Raw genomic sequence first — 24741 nt, forward strand, 5'->3', positions numbered from 1 at the left:
TTCAAATTAACTGTTATCTCAAAAAGAGTTTCTAGTGATTTTCAGAGAGTTATTTTAATCTATTTTACTAGAACGAAATTTTTTTATAACTTATCAGTCTGTCGTACTACCGATTTCTATAGCCATTACTTTAATACAAAGATAGTAAGTAATGAATTTAGATCTAAACTTATATAAAACTCTATAATCAAATTATTAAAGGGAAATGTGCCATTTTACAAACAATGGAAATCACATAAAATGTAATTCTTTTAAGTTGTCTCTTTTTCTTGCATTTTTAAAAATTCAATAATCTTAGTAATTAATTCTTTATTTTATATTTTGATTGTTTTTTTATTCGAAAGAGGACGAATAAATTAATAAATTGTACGATTAAAGCATATTGTGTTAAAAATATACAAATATATTAAAAGTTTACTCGCGCATGAAAGTTGATAAAAATATCTTAAAGATCAAAGTTAATAAAGAAAAGAATAAAGTAATCGCGCACATAAAATTAATTTTGATTTTACCTTATTCATACTATATTCAGGTATAAATGTGTTGTGCGCCATTAAAGAATATATGCAAGGTATACTCGGATGAGTAAGGTTTAGTATTTATAGAGAGGGAAAGCAAAATATTTAGTCGATAATATTAATGTGCTATATTTTAAAAATAAAAGGACGGAAATGTTAAAAAAACTATTTACTAACAATATTTAGAATGTTCGTAAGTTGTTAATTATAACAGTTATGATAGTATAAGGAGTATTGTAAAATATTGAGTTAAAAAACAGCTTTGTGATTAGAATCTTATATCTAATATAAATTCAAAGTAGTTAAAAATATTAGATTTTTTTAAAGTATGGTAAAATATATTATGTATGTCCACATTCGACTTAATGTGATTCATAAGGGTTGGTTCTTGTTCTTTTATGATAGATAGTTCAACATATAAATTGACAATTGCATCAAAGTATGTGGAATAGGTTACCAGCAGCTTAAGTCTATAGATATTTATTACAGATCCAAGGCTTGGCATTTGTGCCCTCATCTAACGTGTTCATAACAGTACATTTTTCAACCCCTATAAATATGCAATTTTTGTTTAGTAATTTCCCAAAATAATATAGAAGAAGATCAGAGAAAAATTTCCACTCAAAATATTTATTTCTTACGGCAAATCTTCATTTCTGATTGGCAATATAGCGTCCTTCAGCATTTATAAAAATACAAGAATACTTTTAAAAGTGGTGTTGAACTATTGACCTAGTATATTTCTAGTATATTTACAATTAAAATAATTTCTAGTATATTTCTAGTATATTACGATTCAATAATGAAAAATAAGTATAAATAAATATAAATTCGCATATGGAGTCTTACTATACAACTTATATGATGAGTATATACTTATGTTAAGTTTGGGCTTCATTTATTTAAACTACTTCACATTAAGTTTTTAAAATTAATTTTAATTTATTGTGTTTTTTGTTTTTGTACTTTTTTTTGCTTTTTATTAATAAATTTGCATCACAATCAAGTTTAATTCAAAAAGAATCCAAGGTAGTTTCATTACCAATATTTATAATTGGGTTTTTTGTTTTATAAAATAAATATGTACTTATGTATGTATGTATACATATTATGTATATATGTATATTGAAATTTACCACTTATGATTACTGACCTTTTAACCGGCAAAGTGAATACAATATTTTTTTTTTAGTTATTAAAGGTCATTAAATATTTTTCTACAAACATACATACAAACACATATTTACTCTTGTATAATTATGTGAAAAAATTTTTTAAATTAAAACTCCATATAAAGGCAAATATCCGACTTATATTTAGAAAATAATGGTATAAATTTTTTTTTTAAATTAACAAAAAGCAAAAATATAAATTATAAAGTAAAAATAAACAAAAGACAATCAATTGTTTAAGAAAAAAAGTCTGGGTGCATAATTAATGACAATTTTCACTATTTAAATGCAAACTAAACAAAATTACTATTATTATTAAAAACCAAACGGATTAAAAAGCGGATATCATGGTGTTAATAATCATTGGTCACAGTTTTCTCAAAATATTTTATTATTTTTATTAATTTTTTTTTATTTTAAATAGGAAAAGTGAGTAAAAACTTTAAATCGAAAATTCACATATCTATGCATTTGCAAGTGTGCATAAGGAGAGGTTAAGTTTATTTTTGTATAATTGATAAATTATTATATATATACAAGTATATTATTTACTTATAAGCATGTCAGCTTATACATATAAGTATATTATAATTTCTTGAAGAAAATTATTAAAAAAATGAAAGTTAAACATTTTGTTTTTTATTAATAAAATACCAAAGATTATAATGTACATTTTGGATATAAAAACCACATCTTAAACGAATTCGACTCTTTATACGATATAATATTATTCCGAACATAATATATTAGATATGTATATGCATATGAATATATGTATATGCGAACAACAAAATGTTAATGTAGAGATCATTTAGCTTTCAATAATGTAAAATTCATTTAATAGCTTTTATATAGAAATTTAGAAAATGAAAAATTAAAGTTTAATTTTAACGGCACAATTAAGATTCACATGCACTTATTTAAATATATATATATAGCATTAAAAGATATAATATACAGTTCTAATATACAGTTTTTTCAAGACATATGTATCTTTTGAAAGAGAGCCTGATATAGATCTGATCTTGTTGTACACTGAAAATTCTACTTAGACAGGCTAACAAATGGCATTAGATCCTTAAAATTTTGCAAAGAAGTTTTGTATATATGTACAAATGGCATTAGATCCTTAATATTTTGCAAAGGAATTTTGTATATATGTACATAGGTTCATAAAATTCTGATTGTATTGCGTATTTTTAAGAATCCAATTGTTCTTATTATCCGAATGAATAATTGTTTGCATAAAGGCTCTAATGCTTTGGAAAAATTTTCTTCGTATACAATACGAAAATTAAGCAATATTAACTTCAAGGATTTGGAAATATTGCTTTGTTGTCCACTAAACATGAAGTCAAACAGATGCGAATAAACCTTTAATATAATTTTAAAATTATAAGAATATTGTAACGATTTCTGTACAATAATTTTTAAATGAAACAGTATCTATAAGTAGGTTCATCAAAATCGTTTTAAATTATAAATTACGTCCGGGCATCAATATAGTTAATTACAATTATTGGTGAAAATTAATTAATAAAATTAAAATTTTTGAAGTAATAAAATTTTATTTAGTCAAAACACGACTTTTTGACATAAAATATTTTTATTTGAAAATACAGTAATAATGCACACCCATATTAAATCAATTTTCCTCACAATTTTTTCCTTAGTGTCCTCCATAAAAATACGCCTTTTCCTAATACATTTATATAAAAATCAACAGGTATATGTTTATTCAGTTATCACATAATAAAATATTATTTAAAAATATATGAACTGGATCGCGTGCCTTTTCCTCTAAATCTCAATAAAACTCATTTTAATTAATTCGCTAGTTATTAATGCTTCAATAATTTATTATACTGGCCAATCAGTTCCATGCAATAAAAATTCAAGTTCAATATTTTCAAAACTCCAATATTCATGCTATATTTTAATTCAATAATTGAGGCAATTTTAATGACGATGATGAATATTTAAAAGAAAAATATTAATATAGTGATGATTGAAAATTGCCATCAATAAAATAAGGGACCATTAAAATCATTGTGCAATAAAACCTCAACGTTACTCATTATAGGAACTTGATGATGTTTGGACGATTAACACGTTAATGTTTTTTTTTATTTTATATTTTTCTTTTTCTTCTTTTTGCTTCATTCTTTTATTTCAATGATACCTACATACATACATACTTTATTTTTTATTATAAACCCACCAAGATGACATGTCACGTTTCTAGACATTAAATTTTTTGTTTAGCAGAGGGATTTTCAAAAGTAAATCATAAATTGACACTGTTTATATACATACATATTTCTGGTATTCAGTAAAGTGTGTGAGTATAATAAATTAATGTAAGCATATTTAATCAATCAATAAACCATGAAAATTAAAAATATCAGAATAGGATGGAAAAGAAAAGAGAAAATACCCTTTCACGTCGAATATTAAATATAAAACAAAAAAAAACAAACAATTTTTTTCTTTTTAAATGTGTCAGTCGGTCAAATTATAATATCTTAATTATTCAACTATATTGACGGATTGTACTCGTAAGTCGTAAGTACCTACACATTTTGTACTGAAGTTGTAAATGATTTTCTTTATATGTTACAAAAACTTTCAGTCGAACTAAGGTTAAAATGATTAGGTAGAAAGGTAGCACACATACTTATTTAATGAAAGTTATTATTTGAATAAATTCACTAATTATTATTATTGAAAACTATATAAACTAAAAATTTAAAATTCATCCGAAATGAAGTAATTAGCAAAAAACTGGCTTTGAAAGGTTGATTCTATGTTAAAACGTAATATTTTGTTTAACGTAGTTTTTAGAATGAATAGAAATAATTTCATGAAATGTCTATGAGGTATTGAGAATTGTTTCTCTATATAGCATCGATTTAGTTAAAATATAGCTGCATAAGTAGTTGTATTTTGTAATCAATGATTTCAGAATTAAAAAGAAAAGTTAAAAATACTTCACATTCCTTTCTTTCATACAAAGCCTGTAATACATATCACTAATAAGACATAATAACTTAATTTAAAAAATACTGAATTCTAGAGTCTTCATTAATAAATCAAAATATGCGGTGACACATACTGTACATACATACATGCATATTAACAATTACATTTAGGCAATGCACTTTAACATTAATTTAAATGGTTGTAGAAATAAAATTTTATTTTATTGTTCCAATATTAAATGAGATTTAATTAATTAATTATCCTTACAGAAAACGTTAAAGCAATATTTAAATAAGTAGGCAAAATTTTTAAAAAGTGTTAGAAAAATTAAAAATAAATAAAATTTTCATATATTGTCATTAAAATTAATATAACAATTATTGTCAATTTATCTAAATACAATTTCTCTATTACAAATTTTAATGAACTAACGAACTAATTGTGATTTTTATTTCAGTGCATGTAATAGTCATAATGAATTGTATAATACTAAGCATTTTATAAATTAAAAGATAAAACTATGTACATATGTATGTACAATAACAGTTATGTGAGTACATACTTATACATATTATTGTTATAAAAAAAAATGAAATCAAACTTATTAAAAACCATCAAAAAACCCACGGCATTTGATTTTTAAAATTAAAATTTAATTCGCACTTCATACAGAAAGCCTTAATTATAAAGTTATAAAACCATAAGTATGTACAAATATAATTTTGTAAGTGTACGAATGTAATGTACATAATATGGGACGCTTAAAAGTAAATTGCCCGGTCGGTCCAAAAATTGTCGATTTCATGTAAAACGGTCCATTCACGTCATTTCACTTGATAAAAGCAAAATAGATGTTTGTGCTTTCAACATTTGGTTAGATTTATAAAAATTTTCTAAAATTATAAATTATTATAAATTTTTTAGTACAAATGCAGGTAAAAGACGTAATAAATAATATTTTACCAATACCGTAAAATATTCTTAAAATTTAAAATGCATTTATCTCGAAATGTCATTTTTTGGATAGCACCACTTCGCTTTTAAACGCCACGTACATATATACATACATAGCTATATATACATTTATGAATAATTTGTTTTTTCTTAACAGCATAAATTTTCAATCGACTTTCGCTTTTTAAGTGCCTACTGCATAGCAAGAAAATAAAATGAAAAAAAACAAAATAAAAATCGCGCCAAATACCTCAAATGAAATCAAAGTGTAAAACTTAATAATCGTAAACATCTACATACTTATGTACATACCATATCTAGGTACAATATGTTTGCCTGGTTAAAAATTTAAATATTTTCTAGTTTTTTTTATACGTTGATTTCAGTGACTGTCATGCACATTGCATATACTCTTTTTGATGCCCCTCTTCATAATATTAACGAAAAAGAATAACGAAATTAATAATCAACCAAAATTTACAAAACTACATACCTAACTAAATACGTATGTGAACGTTATATGTATGTATGTATATAGTAAAACAAAACATTTAATAAGTGAAAAAGAAAAACAGAAAAGCATAGTTTTTGGAATTATCGCAAAATCGTGATAACTGCTGTCAAACAAAATACTCGTTAGTTGGTATTCATACAAGATTTAAGGTATTAAACGTTTATAAAAGCATTAACTTGGCATTACAATAAACAAAGAAAATCAAAAAATAAATATACTCAACTCCTAGATACGAGTATATGAATAAAAATTTACTATATGGAGAGTAAAAGCAATAATAAAAATATTGATGGTCTTACCAGTTGTACAGGTTAATCAAGTCGCTTAATTTGGATAATAATATGATTTTTAAGTGATTTTTCTATACAATGTGAAAAAAAAAATAATTTTGTGAGAAATCGTTTTTTTTTTTCTTTTAAAACAAATCATCTTTTATGATTTATTAATGAAATTTGCGGAAGTTCAATTATTGCATAAATGACAACAACTCTTATATATTTAAAATTTATGCAGCTTATTATATTTATATGTTTATATATACGCATATGTAAAAATAGTTGTATAAAAATTGAGCAGGTAAATCAGGTGGAAATTTTTTTTTTACTTTTACATTGTAATTTAATTTATTATTGTGAATGAGTTTTTTTTATTGAAGATTCTTGAACTAAAAAAACAGTATTGCCAACAAAAACAAGTTTTGCCTCTTCTTGTTTTGATACGACAAAGAGTGTCAAAACAGAAAAGTGCAAAACTTGCCAAATAATTTTTTGTTGAAAATTTTGGGGCATGACTTTCGTAGATCTATGAACTAAAACGGATTGTTTTGTGCAGTAAAATAGCCAAATCGAACCGAGATATCAGTTCTAACTTATTTTTATTCTCCTTTAGGTTTGCTATACTTATACCGTCCTAAAGGTCTACTACCATTTTAATTAGTGAAATAATTTGCTTATATTTCGAAAAAATAAATATTATCACTTACACTTAATAATTTTTAAAAAATATGATTAATTGGCAACTTCGATTTTTATATGAAGGTATGGATAAATTTCATTGGCAATTTCTTTTATAAACTCACTTTTCATATTTTCAATGTTATATCTCATGATATCTACTTTTCCATCCTATTTCAAATATAAATGTCGAAAAGTAAGGATCCACGTTAATGGCATAGGAAGAGCTTTACGAAACTAGCAAGGATCGTGCATTAAAAATTTTCATGGGAAGACCTATTTTTACGCACTTTGTCAAACTGTTTTGGTGCAAATTTTTGAGCTTGTATATAAGCATACTTTTACATACTTAATACAGTTAATTTATGTGTTTAAAATTATTATTCATTTCAATAATTCGATAAATTTTAATTTTTTTCTTTTAAAACAAAATTATCTATAGAAATACATATTACAAATCATGAGTAATATAGTTTCTGTATAAATACAAAAAATATGCCTTTAAATTTGTTTAAGGTTGTTGTGGTCACCTTAAATTACGGGGATAATAGCAAACAATAATAAAGCGATTTCTATTGTATTAAAATGAAAGAAAATTACTGCGTACATAATAATAAACATTCATCGACATTAAAACAAATTCATTATGGTTTCTTGAATAAAAATCGAAAATACAGGGTGTCTCGTAAGTCCAATTAATTAAAATATGTAAAATATTATTCTGTCTCCTCTCTTATAGGGAGATGACATTGATTAGTAAGTTTGTGTAAAAATAAACGGAATAAACCATCGTAATTACCCCCTAGCCTACAGCTGGTGTAGTTGAAGGTGCTACCAGCCTACAGCTGGTGTGGTTGAAAGTGTTATACATTATGTTTTATATGCAAGTGTTATATACATATACATGTGTTTCATTCCTGTAAAATAAAACTTGAACGGAACGTTCCATAACAAACAGTCATGCCATTGAAAGCAATCTTCATATATATACAATTAAATTTTCAATTGAAAATGCGTCATTTCGTTAATTATTATTGACATACATATCATACATAATTCGATTCTAGCAAACTACAAAATCAAATATTCCTAAATTTATTGACATTTCATTTTTGCAGGTACAAACAGACCAGATACCAAATATTATTCACTTTTTCCCCATTATTGGTAAACACTCAAAATCAGAATGTATTAAGCGTTTTTTGTATCATACCAAATAATTTCAATAAAATTTCGATTTCATAGTACTCCGACATACGAACTCATACTTATTTATATTTAGTATCGAAAATAAAGAAGAAAAATAAATTTCACCTTTTTTTAAAACTGGTAAAAGTGAAAAAAATAAAAAAATTATACGCTGTTTATTTTTCAACTTTTTGTTTGAATTGGATTGCTTGAAGCTTATTGAACTGAATTTCTTTTGAATTTATTAAGGTATTATTGAAAATTTTTTTGGTGTTAAGCATATACTTCGTTCACATATCTATTTACCTATATATATACACGTATATTTTCGGTTACTTTAATGATTCTGTGCACATTGCATGAATATGTAAGTCAGTATGAATATACGTAAAGCATTTTTTATTTAATTTCTTCAGATTTTTGAGGTCAACCGGACTTTTTTTTTGTTTTATTTAAGAAATTAGTTTACAAAAACAAAAATTTCAAATTTCCTATGTATTCAAGGTAAAATTTGTTACGGGGGGCGGGAAAGAAAATAACTTTGTTATCAATTTCAATTCGCTTTAAAATTAATTTAATTCAAAAAATTTTTTATTGTAGCTTTCAACAATATAATCGAAATTTTCAGTTTTATTAGTTGATTTAAAAGAAATAAATAAATTTGAGGTCAAACAAAATTTGCCGATACTTTATGCTTTTTGTCATTATTCCCTTTCTTGAGAATTAATTCATTAAATAGAATGAACTTTCTATTAAAATTAAAGGGTTAAATTGTTTATTGATTTGTTCATTTCTCTTTTTTTTTTGCTTTTTAGATTTAATTAATCAGTTAATTTCATGGTTTACAGTTTATATAGTAATTTTATTGCTATAAATAGCTTTTCTCTACTTTATTATTAAATGCTTGTAATGAAAGGCAATATTTCTTGTAATGAGAATAGGATATACAGATGTGAATTCAAATGAATGAGAAAATTTCGTTTGGAAATAAAGAGCACAATTTTATCTTGTAACTCTGTCACATATTCATATATATGTCATACATGTGTCTTATGTATATATAGGTGGCAAAATAAGAGCACGCAGGCATAAAATTTTTTGAGATTTTTGCTAAATTTTTGGAAGTTTATTTGAAAAGCACTTATTAATGTCTGTCTGTCTGTCCGCCCGTCAAAGTCTATTTTCACGTGCTCAAGAAAAAAATGCTACTTTATAAACCTTTATAAGAATTAAAATTTATTTATTAAATTTTACACAATTTCGTCTGAATTATTTTTCTTTTAGAGGAAAGTATTTCATCTCTTTACTAATGGCGACCGGCTTTTCTCATTTTAAAAGTTTTTTTTAAAGTTTTATGTCAGATGCGAATTGTATCAAAGCTTTAGCTATTTCCGATTACTTGGTATTAAATTAAGCTGCAGAATATTTTGATTTAATTAACAATAAATTCAATTACATATTCTCTTTAAGAACGGCCAATGACATTTCTTTACAATAATATCAACTTAAAAAGAAATTGATAAGAAAAGTAATAAATAAAAGTAATAAATTCCATAATATAAACATTATTTTTTATATTTTTTTTTCTTCTTCAGGCAATATTTATGGGAACATGCAGACATAAGCATGTACCGAAGTGCTATAATGTAATTCCCAAAATATCAATTTTATATACTTAAAAATATTTCCGAAATCTTCTTAGCCTTGCACTTTATTACTTTTTGGATTGATTTTCGGGTCAATAACCTATTCGCAACGAAAATCGCGATATTATGTAACACACATGTCAGTATGTACATACATACATACATTTACTTAAATACTTTTGTGTTGAAAAGAATTATTGTTTTGACTTTTGGCTGGGTCAAGAATTATGTTGCGAATCAAATAAGATTATTGCATTAAAATGAATCCTGAAAAAGAATGCGTTTAATACCAAAAATTTTTTTTTTTGTTACATAAATTGGAAATCAAAAATTCGTAAGAACTTAAGAGAATTTTCAAAAAATTTATTAAGTGTTGTAATATTCTTACATAATACATACATATATGTATTTACGTATTCGTAGCAATAATTGTATTTTATATTTTGACATGAACTTTGTAATTAAATTTTTTTTTTGTTTTATTCTTGACAAAAAATATTAAGATATATAAATAAGGATGTGCAAATCATTCACAAAGAAATTTTTCATTACTTAGATTTTAAAATTATAAAATTTTAAAAATTAAGAAAAGGTGTGGTTAGTCACACAAACAAAAATCTGACAATAAACAAGATAATAGTTACGATGCTTTGGAATTTTTCTTTAAATTTGCTGAAAATTTCAAATATATCGTATGTATTTATGTATTATAAATATTTTAGTTTACCTTGAATATTATATAAATTCTGCAAATTTTGAGAAATTCAAAAATTAATCATCTCAAATATTTGACGATAATATGTTGCATGTTACCATGTTTTCTAAAACAAAACAAAAAAAAACCGTCAATCTGCGTGAATCATGATAATTTAAAGTTTAAAAAGCTCTCTCTTGTGGTAGGGGAGTTGTTAATTCCGATTTAAAACAGTACATATTCGTCATGTTAATGGTAATGGTATAATGGATGATTATAATTCATTTTGAAAAATCTCCGGGTTGCAACCATACCCTTATACGAGTATTGGTTGTATGGATTTTAATTTAAGCGTAGCATTTTTTTAAAAGTAAAATACTCTTATATACCCTCAATGCTATATTACATGATTAAATATTATGAAAACTATTTTGGGTCTTAAACAGCATTTTCCAAATTTATATTTAAAATTATTAAATAAAAGAAATTATTCTACTTACCACTTAATTTTCGAGCTTCAATATCCCAAACTAAATTACTAAAGCATAATAATCCAAGGAAAATTAATTGAAAATTTACAGCCGACCGTTGATGATCATAACGGGCCATCTTTTTCACCCAAAATTATTGCATATGAACTTGATTATGTATAAAAAATTATAAATGTATGTATGTATGTCGATTTGTTTTTAAATATTTTTTTTTTTCGCAAAAATTTACAGCCGAAATTTTTTTACTGTCATAAAAATGTGAAATTCAATTTCCTTTTACAAAAAAATATTTTTTATATGTTTTTTTTTTATCAAATAAGGTGATTATTTTTTTTTGTTTTTTTTTTTTTCACAAAAAATGTACAAAGATCTCTAATGAGTGATTTTGTTGTCCTTTTAGATAATACTGAAAATATTGTTGTTACAGTTGTTGTTTTTCAATTCGAAATTCGATAAAATCTGAAAAGAGGAGAGAAAAATTTTTTTTAAAAAAATAAATTTTATGGGTTTTTTTTTGTTTTATAAAGGAATATGTATATGTATGTATGTCGTAAAATGAATAATATTGAATATTAAAGAATTAAATTTTAAAATGTGAAAAGAATTTTAAAAATAAAATATAATTTTTTTGTATATACATACATAGTATCTGTGAAATTTCTGCTATTTGGCTTATTTATTTTGTTGCCTAAACGCACTAACTTGTTACACTGAGTTATAAATAAATTCCTTAATAAGTTAGCGGATCAAAATTACAAACTTAAATATTAAAATGCTTAAGCCTCTTTCCCTTACTCATATGATGTATACCATGTACTGTATACATATTTACAATCCTGTCGATTATGTATTTACGATATATAGGCCTACAATCATGAGTATGTCAACTTTAGTCAACTGATAATTTGAACCTCCCCACACAAATGGCATATAAAGTTCATTTTAGAGGAGACACAATAATTATAGTGCGAAACCTTAATCAATACTTAACATATTTGATATTACCCTCACAATACGTAACACCTCACAACAGAAATAGGATCTAGTGTCATTGTGACATTATTGAAAAAAAAAATTATAATTTTTCTCTAAAGTTTTTATAGTAATTAAATATTTTTATGTCATTATAGCTTTTCTTGAAAAAAACCAATTATTTTCAAATTAATATTTTCAAAGGGACTAAAAACAAATAAAATTTAAAAAATTTCTATTGTTTATTTTGAATATAAATTAACTGAAAGATTAGCTCGTATTCTTGACGTAGAAATTAATGTCCTACATGTGATATGTTTGTTATAGCCTCGGTCGTGGAAGTGTTTTAAAATTATGCCTTCATGTTAATAGCCGGTACGAATTATAAAAGGTGTTAATTAAAAATTATTATTTTGGATTCTAGGGTAAATTTTATAAATTTATATATATGTAAATACAAATTTCAACTCATTTCTTTAATACCTCCATGTCCAAAACAAGACTGTTTATGACACTTCAACTTGTTTATTGTACCTACTTCTAATTGTAAAATATTAGCGAATATTTGAGGCAACTACTTTGCAAAAATTAAAAAAAATAACTGTTCTTTTTATACTAGTTATTATACTGTACTTTAACTGTAAAAACATTCAATTCTTTTAATATCACATATGGAATGTTTCACGTATGGTTATAACTAGGTGCTTACTCCTATATATAATTACATTTTAAGTACATTATCAAGGAGAAATTCAATGCACTATTTCTTTTTTTACCAAAAAATTTCGTAACTGACACTTAACAAATTTTTATAATTATATGTATCTAAAATTTCAACATCACTTGTTTTGCGTTTGAGTGAATTAAAAGGGTACCTCATAATGATTATAATAATAACATAACATCAAAAAATTTTTTTGAAAGATAATTAAACAAGAAAAACCGCACTATAATAATAAAAATGTTATGTAAAAAATTTTTTAATTCTCTTATACTAATTAAGACAAAAAATTCAAAATCTAGTTAAGTTTATTAAAGGTTTTTCGCAGTTACCAAAATATAAAAATTGAACAATAACAATGAGGAGTCAAAAGTGTATTACAATATACATAACTGTTGCATTTGAGTGAACATTGTGATTTGAGTGCCTAACTACTAGTGTTATAAAATAAACATTTTATGTATAACATAACTTAATTTTTTATATGCGTATGTGTTTGTCATTTTACAGTAATATTTTTTTTAATATCTAAACAGTTATTTTTAGGTTAATGTACAGTGAATGTGTGTATATAAAGAGTGGAGACACTTCTTGTTAAATGTTAAATGTAATGTTATGTTAAAATTTGTTATATAAAATTCTCATAATATTATGCACATTATGCTAATTTTAATTTTACTTAATATACTTAAGTGTTTAAATGTATGTAAATATTATTTTCACGTAGCAAAATTGTAACTAGTATGATAGTATTATAATATGCCCTACTTACTAATTCATATTATGTAAATTATCATATTTTAATTAACCAGAAGTGAGCACATAAAATACATACAAGTATAGTTGGCAGAACAAGTGTTTTGTTGAGTAACTGTCGCAGTTATTACATGAGTATGCAGTGTAAAAACAAATCTAATTTTGGTATTTAAATTATTTTGAAGTTTTATGTATAAACTGTTTTCTTACTTAAGTATTTATTTTATATAGTCATATTCGAATAATTTAAGTACATATAAATTTAACGAACTGTTACGAATTAAATTATAGGGAAATAGTTTATATTTAATAGCTTATAAGTATACACTTATATAGTGAAACTTCTAATCTATAATCTAACCTATATTTTAAAGTATAATTTTTGTATTTTATTAGAACACTTCTAGTATAGCTAGTTCTCTTTTTTTTATTATTCTGTAATAAAAGAATAATTTTATAATACTGGAATTTTAGTTACTATTTTAAAGAATGTAAAAATTTCCAAATTTTTTTAATATTTTTTACATTTACAAAAATTAACATTTTGTCTTTTAATAAAATAGTATAACAGGGTCAAAATAATAAAATTTATTTTATGGTTCAGTTGAAGTTGCGTTTAATATTTTCAAATGGAATTTTAATTCAAAAATATTTTGTTTTAGGAAAATTTTAAGAATTTTTAATTTTTAACTTCAATGATTAATAAAAACTTTAATAAAAAAATATTTTTTCGGAAAACATTCTAGCAATTTTGTTAAGGCTTTTCTAGCAAAGTTGGTAAAAAATGTGCTTGTTAATTTTATTAAAACTGAACGGTGTTCATTTCAAAAAGAAGGGACGGAAGTATTTTGTAAATGATAGGGTGTGTTATTTATATGGAAATGTTGTTATCAAGGAATAAAAACTGATCTATAAATTTAAATATTATGGATTTGATATCCACATAGTACAATAATTTCATATTATATTCTTAAATTCTAAATACTCGTGCGTTTTCATTGGTGTATAGTTGTTTGATTCATGTTATAAATTTGAAGTGTTCTACGTTTAGGGTGTTGTTATACACTCTTAAATTGGCACTTTACAAAAATTTGAAATTAATTAGTTATTTAATGTGGAGTAACTGTAATTATAAAATTATAGTAGAATATTGCATTGTATTACATTCGTTGACCAAGTTTTCAAGTTGCACAGACTGAACCTTAATTTGAACAAATTATTTATATTGTACAATTGCCGTATATTATAAATTTTTATCACAATTTCAATAATTTTAAAGCACCGGGTTGAATTTTCACCGCTTTAAATGTACTCGTAAGTACAGCCATTATAAAAAAGTATTTATTTATAACTATTTAAGTACTTATACGTAAAGCTCGAAATTATGTCATTTAATTCAAAGTTTTTGATAATAACAAAAGCTAAAATTTTACATTTTATATATTAAATAATAGAAAACAATATTGCGTTACTTTTTATTATAGTTTCCCATTTTAGACCACTTTCCCATATTTTACAAATAAGATTCAAATTTAATCAGAAATAGAATTTAACCTAATTATATTTGTAAACCTCAATTATTTTATTATAAATGCATATAATTGTATGAAGCTTAAGAAAAAACAAGTAAAAACGTTTCAGTCGGTATGAACCGATTGAATTATACCCTGCACCTTTCATTGTTGTATAGCAATTACTCAAACCTGTGAAACCATTCTATAGAAACTTCACGGATATGTCTGACCTATAACTGAACACACAACTACCAAGTTTCATGAATCTGACTTTATTTTTTTTCCAAATATTTAAAATTAGCTTTTGGAGTTGTATGGCAGGTACCCGAACCTGTCAAGCAATTCCACTAAAACTTCGCAGGTATATCTGATCTATAATTGGACACACAACTGCCAAGTTTCATGAATCTAACTTGTTTATTTTTTCAAATATTTAAAGTAAGCTTTTGGACTTGTATGGGAGCTATTCGAACCTGTCAAGCAATTCCACCAAGACTTCAGAAATATCTTTGACCTATAATTGGACACACAACTGCCAAGTTTTATGAATCTGTGTTTATTATTTTTCCAAATATTTAAAATTAGCTTTTGGAGTTGCATGGCAGGTACCCGAACCTGTCAAGCAAATCCACTAAAACTTCGCAGGTATATCTGATCTATAATTGGACACACGACTGCCAAGTTTCATGAATCTGGCTTTATTATTTTGCCGATTATAAAAAATTTGCTTTTGGAGTTGTATAGCAGTCACCCGAACCGGTGCAGCTTTCTCATTAGAATTTTTAGAGCATATGTAGAATATAATTGGACACATGTATACAAAATTTTATATTTGTACCATTATTAGTTTTTGAAATAATTAAAATAAACTCTTTGAGTTGTATGGCAGCTACCCGAACCCGTTCACCGAATTGGTCCAATAACAATAGGGTTCGTCCTTGGCACAAAAGAAGCAACTTGTGAAAGTTTGGTGTCGATTGCATTATTCGTTTTTGAGTTATCGTGCGATCGGACGGACGGACGGACGGACATGTCTTAATCAAGGCAGAATTTTACGCTGAGCAAGAATATATATATATATGTCCATACCGCAGATGACTCCTTCAAGTAGTTACAAACTCCATACCAAAGTTAACATACCCTTCACGAAGTGCAGGGTATAAAAAATTGCATGATGTAATTCAAGGAAATTATAAAAACACCTTTACTTTGAAATAGCAAAATTCATTTGCTATGAAAAAATTTTAAATTAAATCCAATACTTACTTGTAAATGTCTATATCTACAAGATCTTGTGTTCGAATACATTCAACGCGCATGGGCTAATATTAAGATTGAAGTTTCCGTTTAATATTCCATTTTAGTTTTATATGTAAGTAAGTTTTACAATATAGAATAATAATGGTTTTTTGGTATTCTTTCATTAAATTTTGAGACATTCTAACACATTTTATATATAAGGTGACAAATAAATGCGATTTAATTTTTAATATTATTTTGGTAAAATTCATATTAACAGGTTAAATTATAATTTAGTAAATATTGCCAAAAATTTATTTTATATAATTTTATTGAATAATACAAAAGCTATTTTCAACCCACATGACAGTGTATAAACAATGCTGTAACAAATTTTGTTGATCGTTCGTAAGTTACGTATATCTTTATTTAGTTTTCTAATAATATACAATTGGTGTATTTTTAAAATTTAGCTATAGATTAAATGAAAATAATTATGTTGAAAATGTAAATATGTATAGTAAAAATTTTGAAAACATGCAGGACATGAATATATTCCTAATATAACCTAAATGTCATGAATATGCACTTACTTTATAATATTTTCTATTTGAATATCGACTCTTAAGCAGTTTTATATTTTAAATGCAATGAAATTTAAAATCACAGAACCTTACATATATACATACATATGTAGATACATTTGGATCACTTAAATCTCAACGCAATATATGATTATTATATGGCATTTGTGCCACAGCCAGATTGAAACTGCAGAGAGTAACGTGATAATGTAGATCACAGTTGCCTGAACTAAAACAAATCACACACATATACACATATTTTTCATAATGCATCACATACAGTAAACCAAAATTTATTGTATTTTTCCGATTTTTGTTTTTTAATTTTGTCCGGTATAAGAATTTTGTTCATCACTTTAAGATGACTAACAAATGTGTAGGTTTTTTAAATTATTGGTTTACTTTTAAGTTTTAATGAAATTATCAATATGTGTATTATAAAATAAAAAAGGAATTTCGTTTGTACTTAATTGTTTGTTGATTACAAGTTACAACTTAAAAATTTGATTTATACAACAAACTTGAATTACAATGAAAATATTGCGGATATTATTGGTATAGTTTTTATTCAAAAATGGCAAGAGGAGTTACGAATACGGTCTTCCTGTACTTAATTGTAATATACAAAATTAATATTTAATTTCAATATACTAATGTATGTGCACAATAAGCTTTCTGGTAATTCGAATTTTTTTTACTATATCTGTCAAGCGAGAGTGGCTAACAAAAACTTTTTATTTTCAGATAAATTCATGATAGTTAACTGATTCCTAGAAGTTATTAAATGTGTATTGCTAGATTACACAGTTATCAATTTATAAAATATTACAATTAATGTATTTGCAGTGCAACATCCTGCACTCAGATTCTCAAGTTTGTTAACATTTAAAGTATGTAGGAGAAGTACAAAGGGCCTTGAAGAGGGGCTTCCGATAACGCTAGGGAAGAGCGAAACCTTTAGAAAAATTTTTCAAACTTATCAATAAAATTTTCAACATCTCCGACTACTAAATGATAGTGAACGCAGCCTTAGGAGTAATCCTAAGGTTAAAAATTCTTCACATTCTAGAAAGCAATGGGTTCCGAGGGAGTTTATTTCATTTGCACTAATATTTGAACAAAAGTATTAATAATTATTAAATAGAATCTGTATAGTTTATCAAATACACAAGCGGCATTCATTCAGACTTTATTTTTATTTTGTTAGTAACATGAATTACAGAAAATTTAAATTTTTTGACAACTGAATGAAAAGCTTTGAAGTCCGAATTCGCGGGTACATTATACTCAACAAAACAATTCAATAATATTAAAAATTTAATTTCAAAAATCCAACAATAAATAAAAAAATAAATTAATTTGCATATAATAAAAAATTAAAAATTTTAGATGTGATGAATTTTATAAAAATAAAAATGATTGTAATATAAATTTTTTTTGTTTAATTTGATCAAATTTTTTTTGATATATCAAATTGAAATTGATTTTAATATTCATATAAAATTATGTAAACACTATAACATGTATTGTATGATATCAAACTTACATTTTATTGTTACTGATTTTATCGGATGCATTGTTTTATTTTTTTTGCATTTAAATGTTGAAAGCAATTTGAATATTTCACGAAAGAGAAAGTTTTAAAAATATTTTTGTAATTTAATTTTCTTTTGAACATATTGCACAGACAATTTCATGAAATTTATAAGGAATTTTATTAATAATATAAAAATAAACACTAAGGTATGAAAATAGGTATCATTAATGGTATAATACCTAATGTTCATAGAGCATTTTATGCATATGAATTCATTGAATTGAGATTCCATGTATAATATACGAGTAGTAAAACGACGTAAGTCAAAATTATAGAAAATTTGGGTTAATGAAATTAATTTCTTGAAATGCTCTCAATTAGTTGGGAACTATTTCTTACTGGATTATAAAGTTATAATTGAGAAATATTTAGAAATTATGTTTAATACCTTAACGCAAGAAATACTAATTAACTATTATTAATTAATTAACTTACTCTAGTTGAAATTTATAAACTTATTCACGAAAATTACAGATACAATGTGCTCGAATTAATTCAAATAATAAGGTGCTGTAAAGTTTTAATTCCATCGCTTATTGCCTCTCATCTGAAATTCTCATGTAATTTTTGCAGTATTAAAAAAATTTTCCCTGTAACTTACATAAAGCTTTTAATAGTAATTATAGTAATAGTATTGGAAACACACTTGTAAATGAAAAAATCTTTAAAGTTCTTCAACATTTAAAAATTGCAAATTTTTGAATTCTAAGAAATTTTTTTTTTAAGGCAAATTACCTTTCATTTACAATTTATTCATATTTGCAAAATCGTATTGTGCTACTTTCAAAAATTGTAATAATTACACAGTAAAGGCAAAAAAAAAAATAAGAAAGAATTTTGTTTTAAAATTATCATTAATCGCAAAGTGAAATATTTTAATCATAACTTCATTAATCAGATCCTCTTTATGAGACTATGATTTCCTCACAAAAACTTTAAATTGTTAATAAGAATATCAACAGAGAAATTGTTATTTCAAATGTCTACTTTAAAAAAAATAATGATTCCAATTAAGGGAAGTAAAATTAAAGTTAAAAAGAAAGAAAATTTCGTAAACATTTTCTTAGTCTCACTGACCTCAATTTTTTACAAAAAAAAAAAAACACTTTATAATTAACAGTATGCTTTATTTTACACAATATAAGTAAAAAAACTTTTTTCTTAAAATTTTGTTGCGATTTTTTTTTTGGATGCAAAAGATTAAATTTTACAAACAAATTATAAAGTAGATTTTATCAAAAATTGGATTTTAACAGCCGGTAAGAATTTTTATAATTTTTAATGAATATTTTTTGAGAGGCTTCTTTCATACAATAAATAATTTACCTTTAAAACTACTAAATTTTACAAATTTTTTTAAAAAATAATAAAATTTGTACAAGTAAATTTTACACAAAAAAAAAACACGTTCGGTACTTCTTTCTTTCATATCAAATTTTGAACTACTCAAATTTTTTGTTGCCAAAATTTTTTAAAGTTGAAATTTTTAATTCTTATACAGTACTGACATGTTTTACGACGACATGTAAGTTTGTCTTTTTTTTTTTAATGAAATCAGGTGTAACTGGTATTGTTACAAAACATATGGATGTTAAATTTTTTTCTCATATTATGCATATGCATATTAAAATTATTCATGTAATAAAACGTGAAATTTGTAAGATTTTGTTAAAGTTTCCTTTTATTCACAAATTTAAGGGGGTTGCATAGGTGATTATTTTGTAAATTTACACTATGAACGTAACTGGTTCTAATATTCAATGTGTGTGACCAAAGAAATATAAAGAAAGTACTTAACAACATAATTTAAGGTAAAATTTTGTAATTTTAATGTTTTCATTTCTATGTACTTTTTACGTTGCGTTGTTATACATAATTATATTTAATATAGTCACCTAACCTCAATTATTAATTTCTGGTATTCAACTTTTGTAAATTTTGTTAGCAAACATTTGTAATATGCGGTTAATTTGTAATATATGTACGTTTAGTTTTAGTATTTACCGTTACATTAAAAACATTAATGTTTTTAAAAAAACATGAATGTGACAGAAAAAAGAAAACAATAAAGTATGACTATCGTAAAAAAAAACATATGGGATTGAGTAATAATCTGGTGGAACATAAACATATTTTGACGCAACATTTTTTATTCAGCCGCTGGTTAAATCTAAAGAATGATATTTCACTAAGAATATACAAACATAGATAATATCACTTACTATGATAGTAAGTCCCTTAAGTCTCTTAAAGTATGGTATCTCTTCTTGCGATCTTATGTCGCAATCTATAATGGCTACATAAACCATTGCAGAGTTTAAGAATATTGTTCCAAAAATTGTTAACATAATTTCGAATTTTTTTTAAAGTAACTATTCCCAAATTGTTAAATGATATTTATTTTAATTAATTGACTTAAAACTATTTTTCTTTCTTTATTCATAAAAGAAATCTTTTAAAAATTCTTTAAAAGGGTAAATCCATGAAATATTTATGGTGGCATGTCGATTATTATTAACTTAACTGCTATATTAATCATCAATTAACAATTTTACAGTAATATAACAATAGGAAGTTGAAACAAAAAAAAAAATGAAAAAAAAAATATTTCAAAGAAACAAAAAGATAAATCTTACCTAAAAAAGTAAGTAAAATTTCCCAGAACCCAAAAAAAAATTAAATTTACTCATATTAAATTATGATCGAAATAAGGTCAGAAAAATTACTAACTATGACAAAAAACAAAAAGAAACAAGAAACAAAAAAAGTGCCTACTTATCAGAAATTTTTTTTTTTTTTAAATAACTAAAAAAAAAAATAAGAATGAGTAAAATTAATCGAATTCGAATTCATTCATAAATTCAACTATTATTGAAAAGTAGAACACGCGATTTTTATAATATTACACACAACTAACAATTAAACACACAACAAAAAAAACAACATGTAATAATAAAAGTGAGCTACCACTAGATAAAAAACAAAGAATCATAAAATTTACAAAATTATAAAGAGGAAAAAAAAAACAAGCAAATAAATATGCGCAACGTAATCTGCGCATACAGAAAAAACCCAACACAAGACAATGAAAATTTTTTATTATAGCAATGAATAGCAGCAATGAAAATAGCAGCAAATAAATAAAACACAAAAAAAAAAATAAATTAGCAAAAAATAAAAGAAACCCAAAAAAAAAGTAACGAAAATATAAAAGGCCCGTTAATTCCGGTTCACTGGTATTTAATCACATACATTTACAAACATAAGTTGTTGCAGTTGTATATAGCTGTACTCAAACATATTTTCTTTCAAACAAACGGAAAACAAACAAATAAATTAGTATCTTAAAATATAAAAAAAATTACCTTTGTGCTGTCAAACAAACCAAAAAAAAAAAAAAATTAACTATTTTAAAAATCAAAGACAAAAATTTGTTCAAAATACCGTAATCCAATTTATGCATTCAACAATATTCTATTCAACTCTTTATTTCGAACATACAGTTTTCATACAATATGTATGAACACTTTGAAAAACCTATTATGACACTTCAGACTTCAGATGCTTTGTGATTCACTCAGTTTCAAAATTTTACATTTATTTTTTGCTCAATATTTTTTTTTCTTTCTTTTTCTACTTTCCAATATTTTTGATGATGAGATATAAATAATAATTTATTTTTTCCATTATCAAAATCATTATATCAATATCATCATCTACTACGTCATAATTTAGTATAATCAATGGAAAATTCAAGAAGAAAAAAAAAAAGAAACTCTATTGAAAAATGTTAATATCCACGTGAAATTTAATTCCGGTTGGAAGTTTAAATATACATTATGTAGGTATGTATATGAATAGGCGTATGCAACATGTATACTAGCATAACATGAATAATAAATAATGAACAAGCATGTAGTCTATCTATCTGAATATATTATCTCCATGTATTATGTACATACATGTATGAACGAATATCCAATATATTACCGATTTAGATAGTTTAAAGGTGGTTTCCGTTTAAAAAAGGTTTCTCTTTCTATGGTGATTCATTCATTTGTATTTCGTATTGTAAACTACTGTTGTGCTATTCAGTTTTGCTCGCATGTATAGTTTTATGTTCACATATAAAATACTTATGTATAACATATGTACATATTTATAGTTGCAATTTTTACAAATTATTATAGAGTATAAATACCTATACTAGAGACACATTGTATTGTTTTAGTTGTATTTAGACAAAAAGTCTAAGAGACAAAATAAAATGCTAATTCAATTATACGGGAATAAAATTAAATTGATAAAGTTTTAAACATTTAATTTTTATGTAAGTATTCTAAAAATTTTAAAGCTATTTGTTCGAAATAATGGATCGAAATCCTTAGTTCTCCTTTTAGACAGATTTAGTTGAGCGGGAAGTAAATGAGAGCATAAATACAGCAAAAAAGTCGTCATTGAACATATTTAAAAAGTTAATTTATATTTATATATTATTATTAAAAACACTTACATATGTGTGGAAAAGAATAAAATTTGAATACTTATTCAAATAGTGGTCAATTTTAGTGTGGAACCAATTTTTATAAAATTTAAAATGTTATTCACATAATTAGATGCAACTACAGTAATAATTACGATTTACAGTTATGATTGTACTATAAAAGACCTTTACAACTACTTATAGAACTTAGAAACAATTTTGGGCTACTTATAAAATTAGAAACTTTTCTTTTATAAACTTAAAAACATTTATAACTTAGAAATTATCTTGGCCATTTCTAATATATCAAATACACCTAAACTATACTTGTATTGTAGTTAATAAAATTCATTAGTAATGTCAAAAACATAACATAATTATTTACATACATGCATTTAACATAATATTGTAGATTAACAATAAAGTCATTAATTTTTTTATACAATGCCGGAGAAAATGTATAAATAAGTTTATTAAGGCTCCCATACACATTAATATGAAGGAATTCAGTAAGATTAAATTGTATATTATTTTGGGCCTAATAATTTTGTTAGAGGGATTAGCATATATGTATTTGTTTAAATTGTATGTGATAATATTGTGCATGCATTAAGATTTTAAAAAATTACTTCCGAAGATATTTAGACTAGCATATTCCACAAAAATTAATAATATAAAGTACAATAATAAAAAATACATTAAAAATTCTTTATAATAAATACAATGAGATAAAAATATTGAAGTACATTAAAGTTTGCATGGTCATCAAAAGTGAGTTTTACTGTAAAACGGTTAATTTTATAATAAATAAGCATAGTTTATTTTTATTCATCTATATGTATATATCAACGAATGCATTGGACCACAAGACATAAGATGATACAATTTAAATAAAGTATGAAAAAAACAAACGAAATTATTAAAAATATTTATTTATTTTTCTCTAAATTAATGAAAAGAAATAATGAAAACTGAATAAAAATAAATTAAAAATTAATTTTTATTTTCCGTTTTAAAAGATTTTAAATATAGTAAAAAAATAAATACATTTATCTATAATTTTATACAAAATTTCTTAATAAAAAAATGGAATTTTCCCAGAGGTCGTAAAGTGAAAAACGTGATATTTGTAATTGCAAAAAGAAACTAAAATATTTTAAAAATTTGTTCATTATTAGCAACGAGTTTTCTTCTGAATTGTGAATTTTCTTCTCACTCATAGTTTCTCTATAGATACTACACACCATTATATTTTTTATTTGATCTTCATTTTAAACACTCTCGATGACTAAACGTTAACTTTCTTTATATACTTATACATAAGTAGCTTTGATTTGTATCAGCAGAAGTCAAAATGATTATTTCCATAAATTATAAAAAAACGTTAACATATTTACATGTAGGCATATTATATGTTATTTATGTTATACATGGTGTCGCATTATGATAAATCAATATATGGGGAAATGAAAAAAATGTATAAGCATATATCAATTCTTTAATACTAAAATGCGCTAAAAAAATTCCAACTTAAAGTCCGACCAGATTCCAATTACTGTTTTCAGTTACTTTAAAAGAGTTTATGCAGACCAACTAAGCCTTCGTTTTACCAGAACTTAAATTTTGTAGATATTGTAAAAACTATTGCGCATATAGTAAGTATACGAATAGTTTTTCAGGTTTTATATAAAATAAATTGTGTAGTAGAAAACAGAAATTTGATAGAATGTGAAAAAGGTTGAACACATCTAATAAAATGATAG

The 24741-nt window shown here is 24.3% G+C and overlaps 1 protein-coding gene across 6 annotated transcripts in view; it reads right to left on the reverse strand.

Moving 5' to 3' along the window:
• LOC129605792 (uncharacterized) overlaps positions 1-24741 on the reverse strand; it is a 45048-nt gene that overhangs the window by 6366 nt on the left and 13941 nt on the right. For all 6 annotated transcript variants that reach the window (XM_055515734.1, XM_055515735.1, XM_055515739.1 and 3 more), the window contains one exon: positions 11122-11571. In XM_055515734.1, coding sequence (XP_055371709.1) covers positions 11122-11230 — 109 coding nt within the window. In that variant the 5' untranslated portion in view covers positions 11231-11571. The remainder of the gene's footprint in view (positions 1-11121; positions 11572-24741) is intronic.

Source organism: Condylostylus longicornis, unplaced genomic scaffold (assembly GCF_029603195.1).
Source record: "Condylostylus longicornis isolate FDR11 unplaced genomic scaffold, ASM2960319v2 ptg000014l, whole genome shotgun sequence".
Classification (NCBI taxonomy): Eukaryota; Metazoa; Arthropoda; class Insecta; order Diptera; family Dolichopodidae; genus Condylostylus; species Condylostylus longicornis.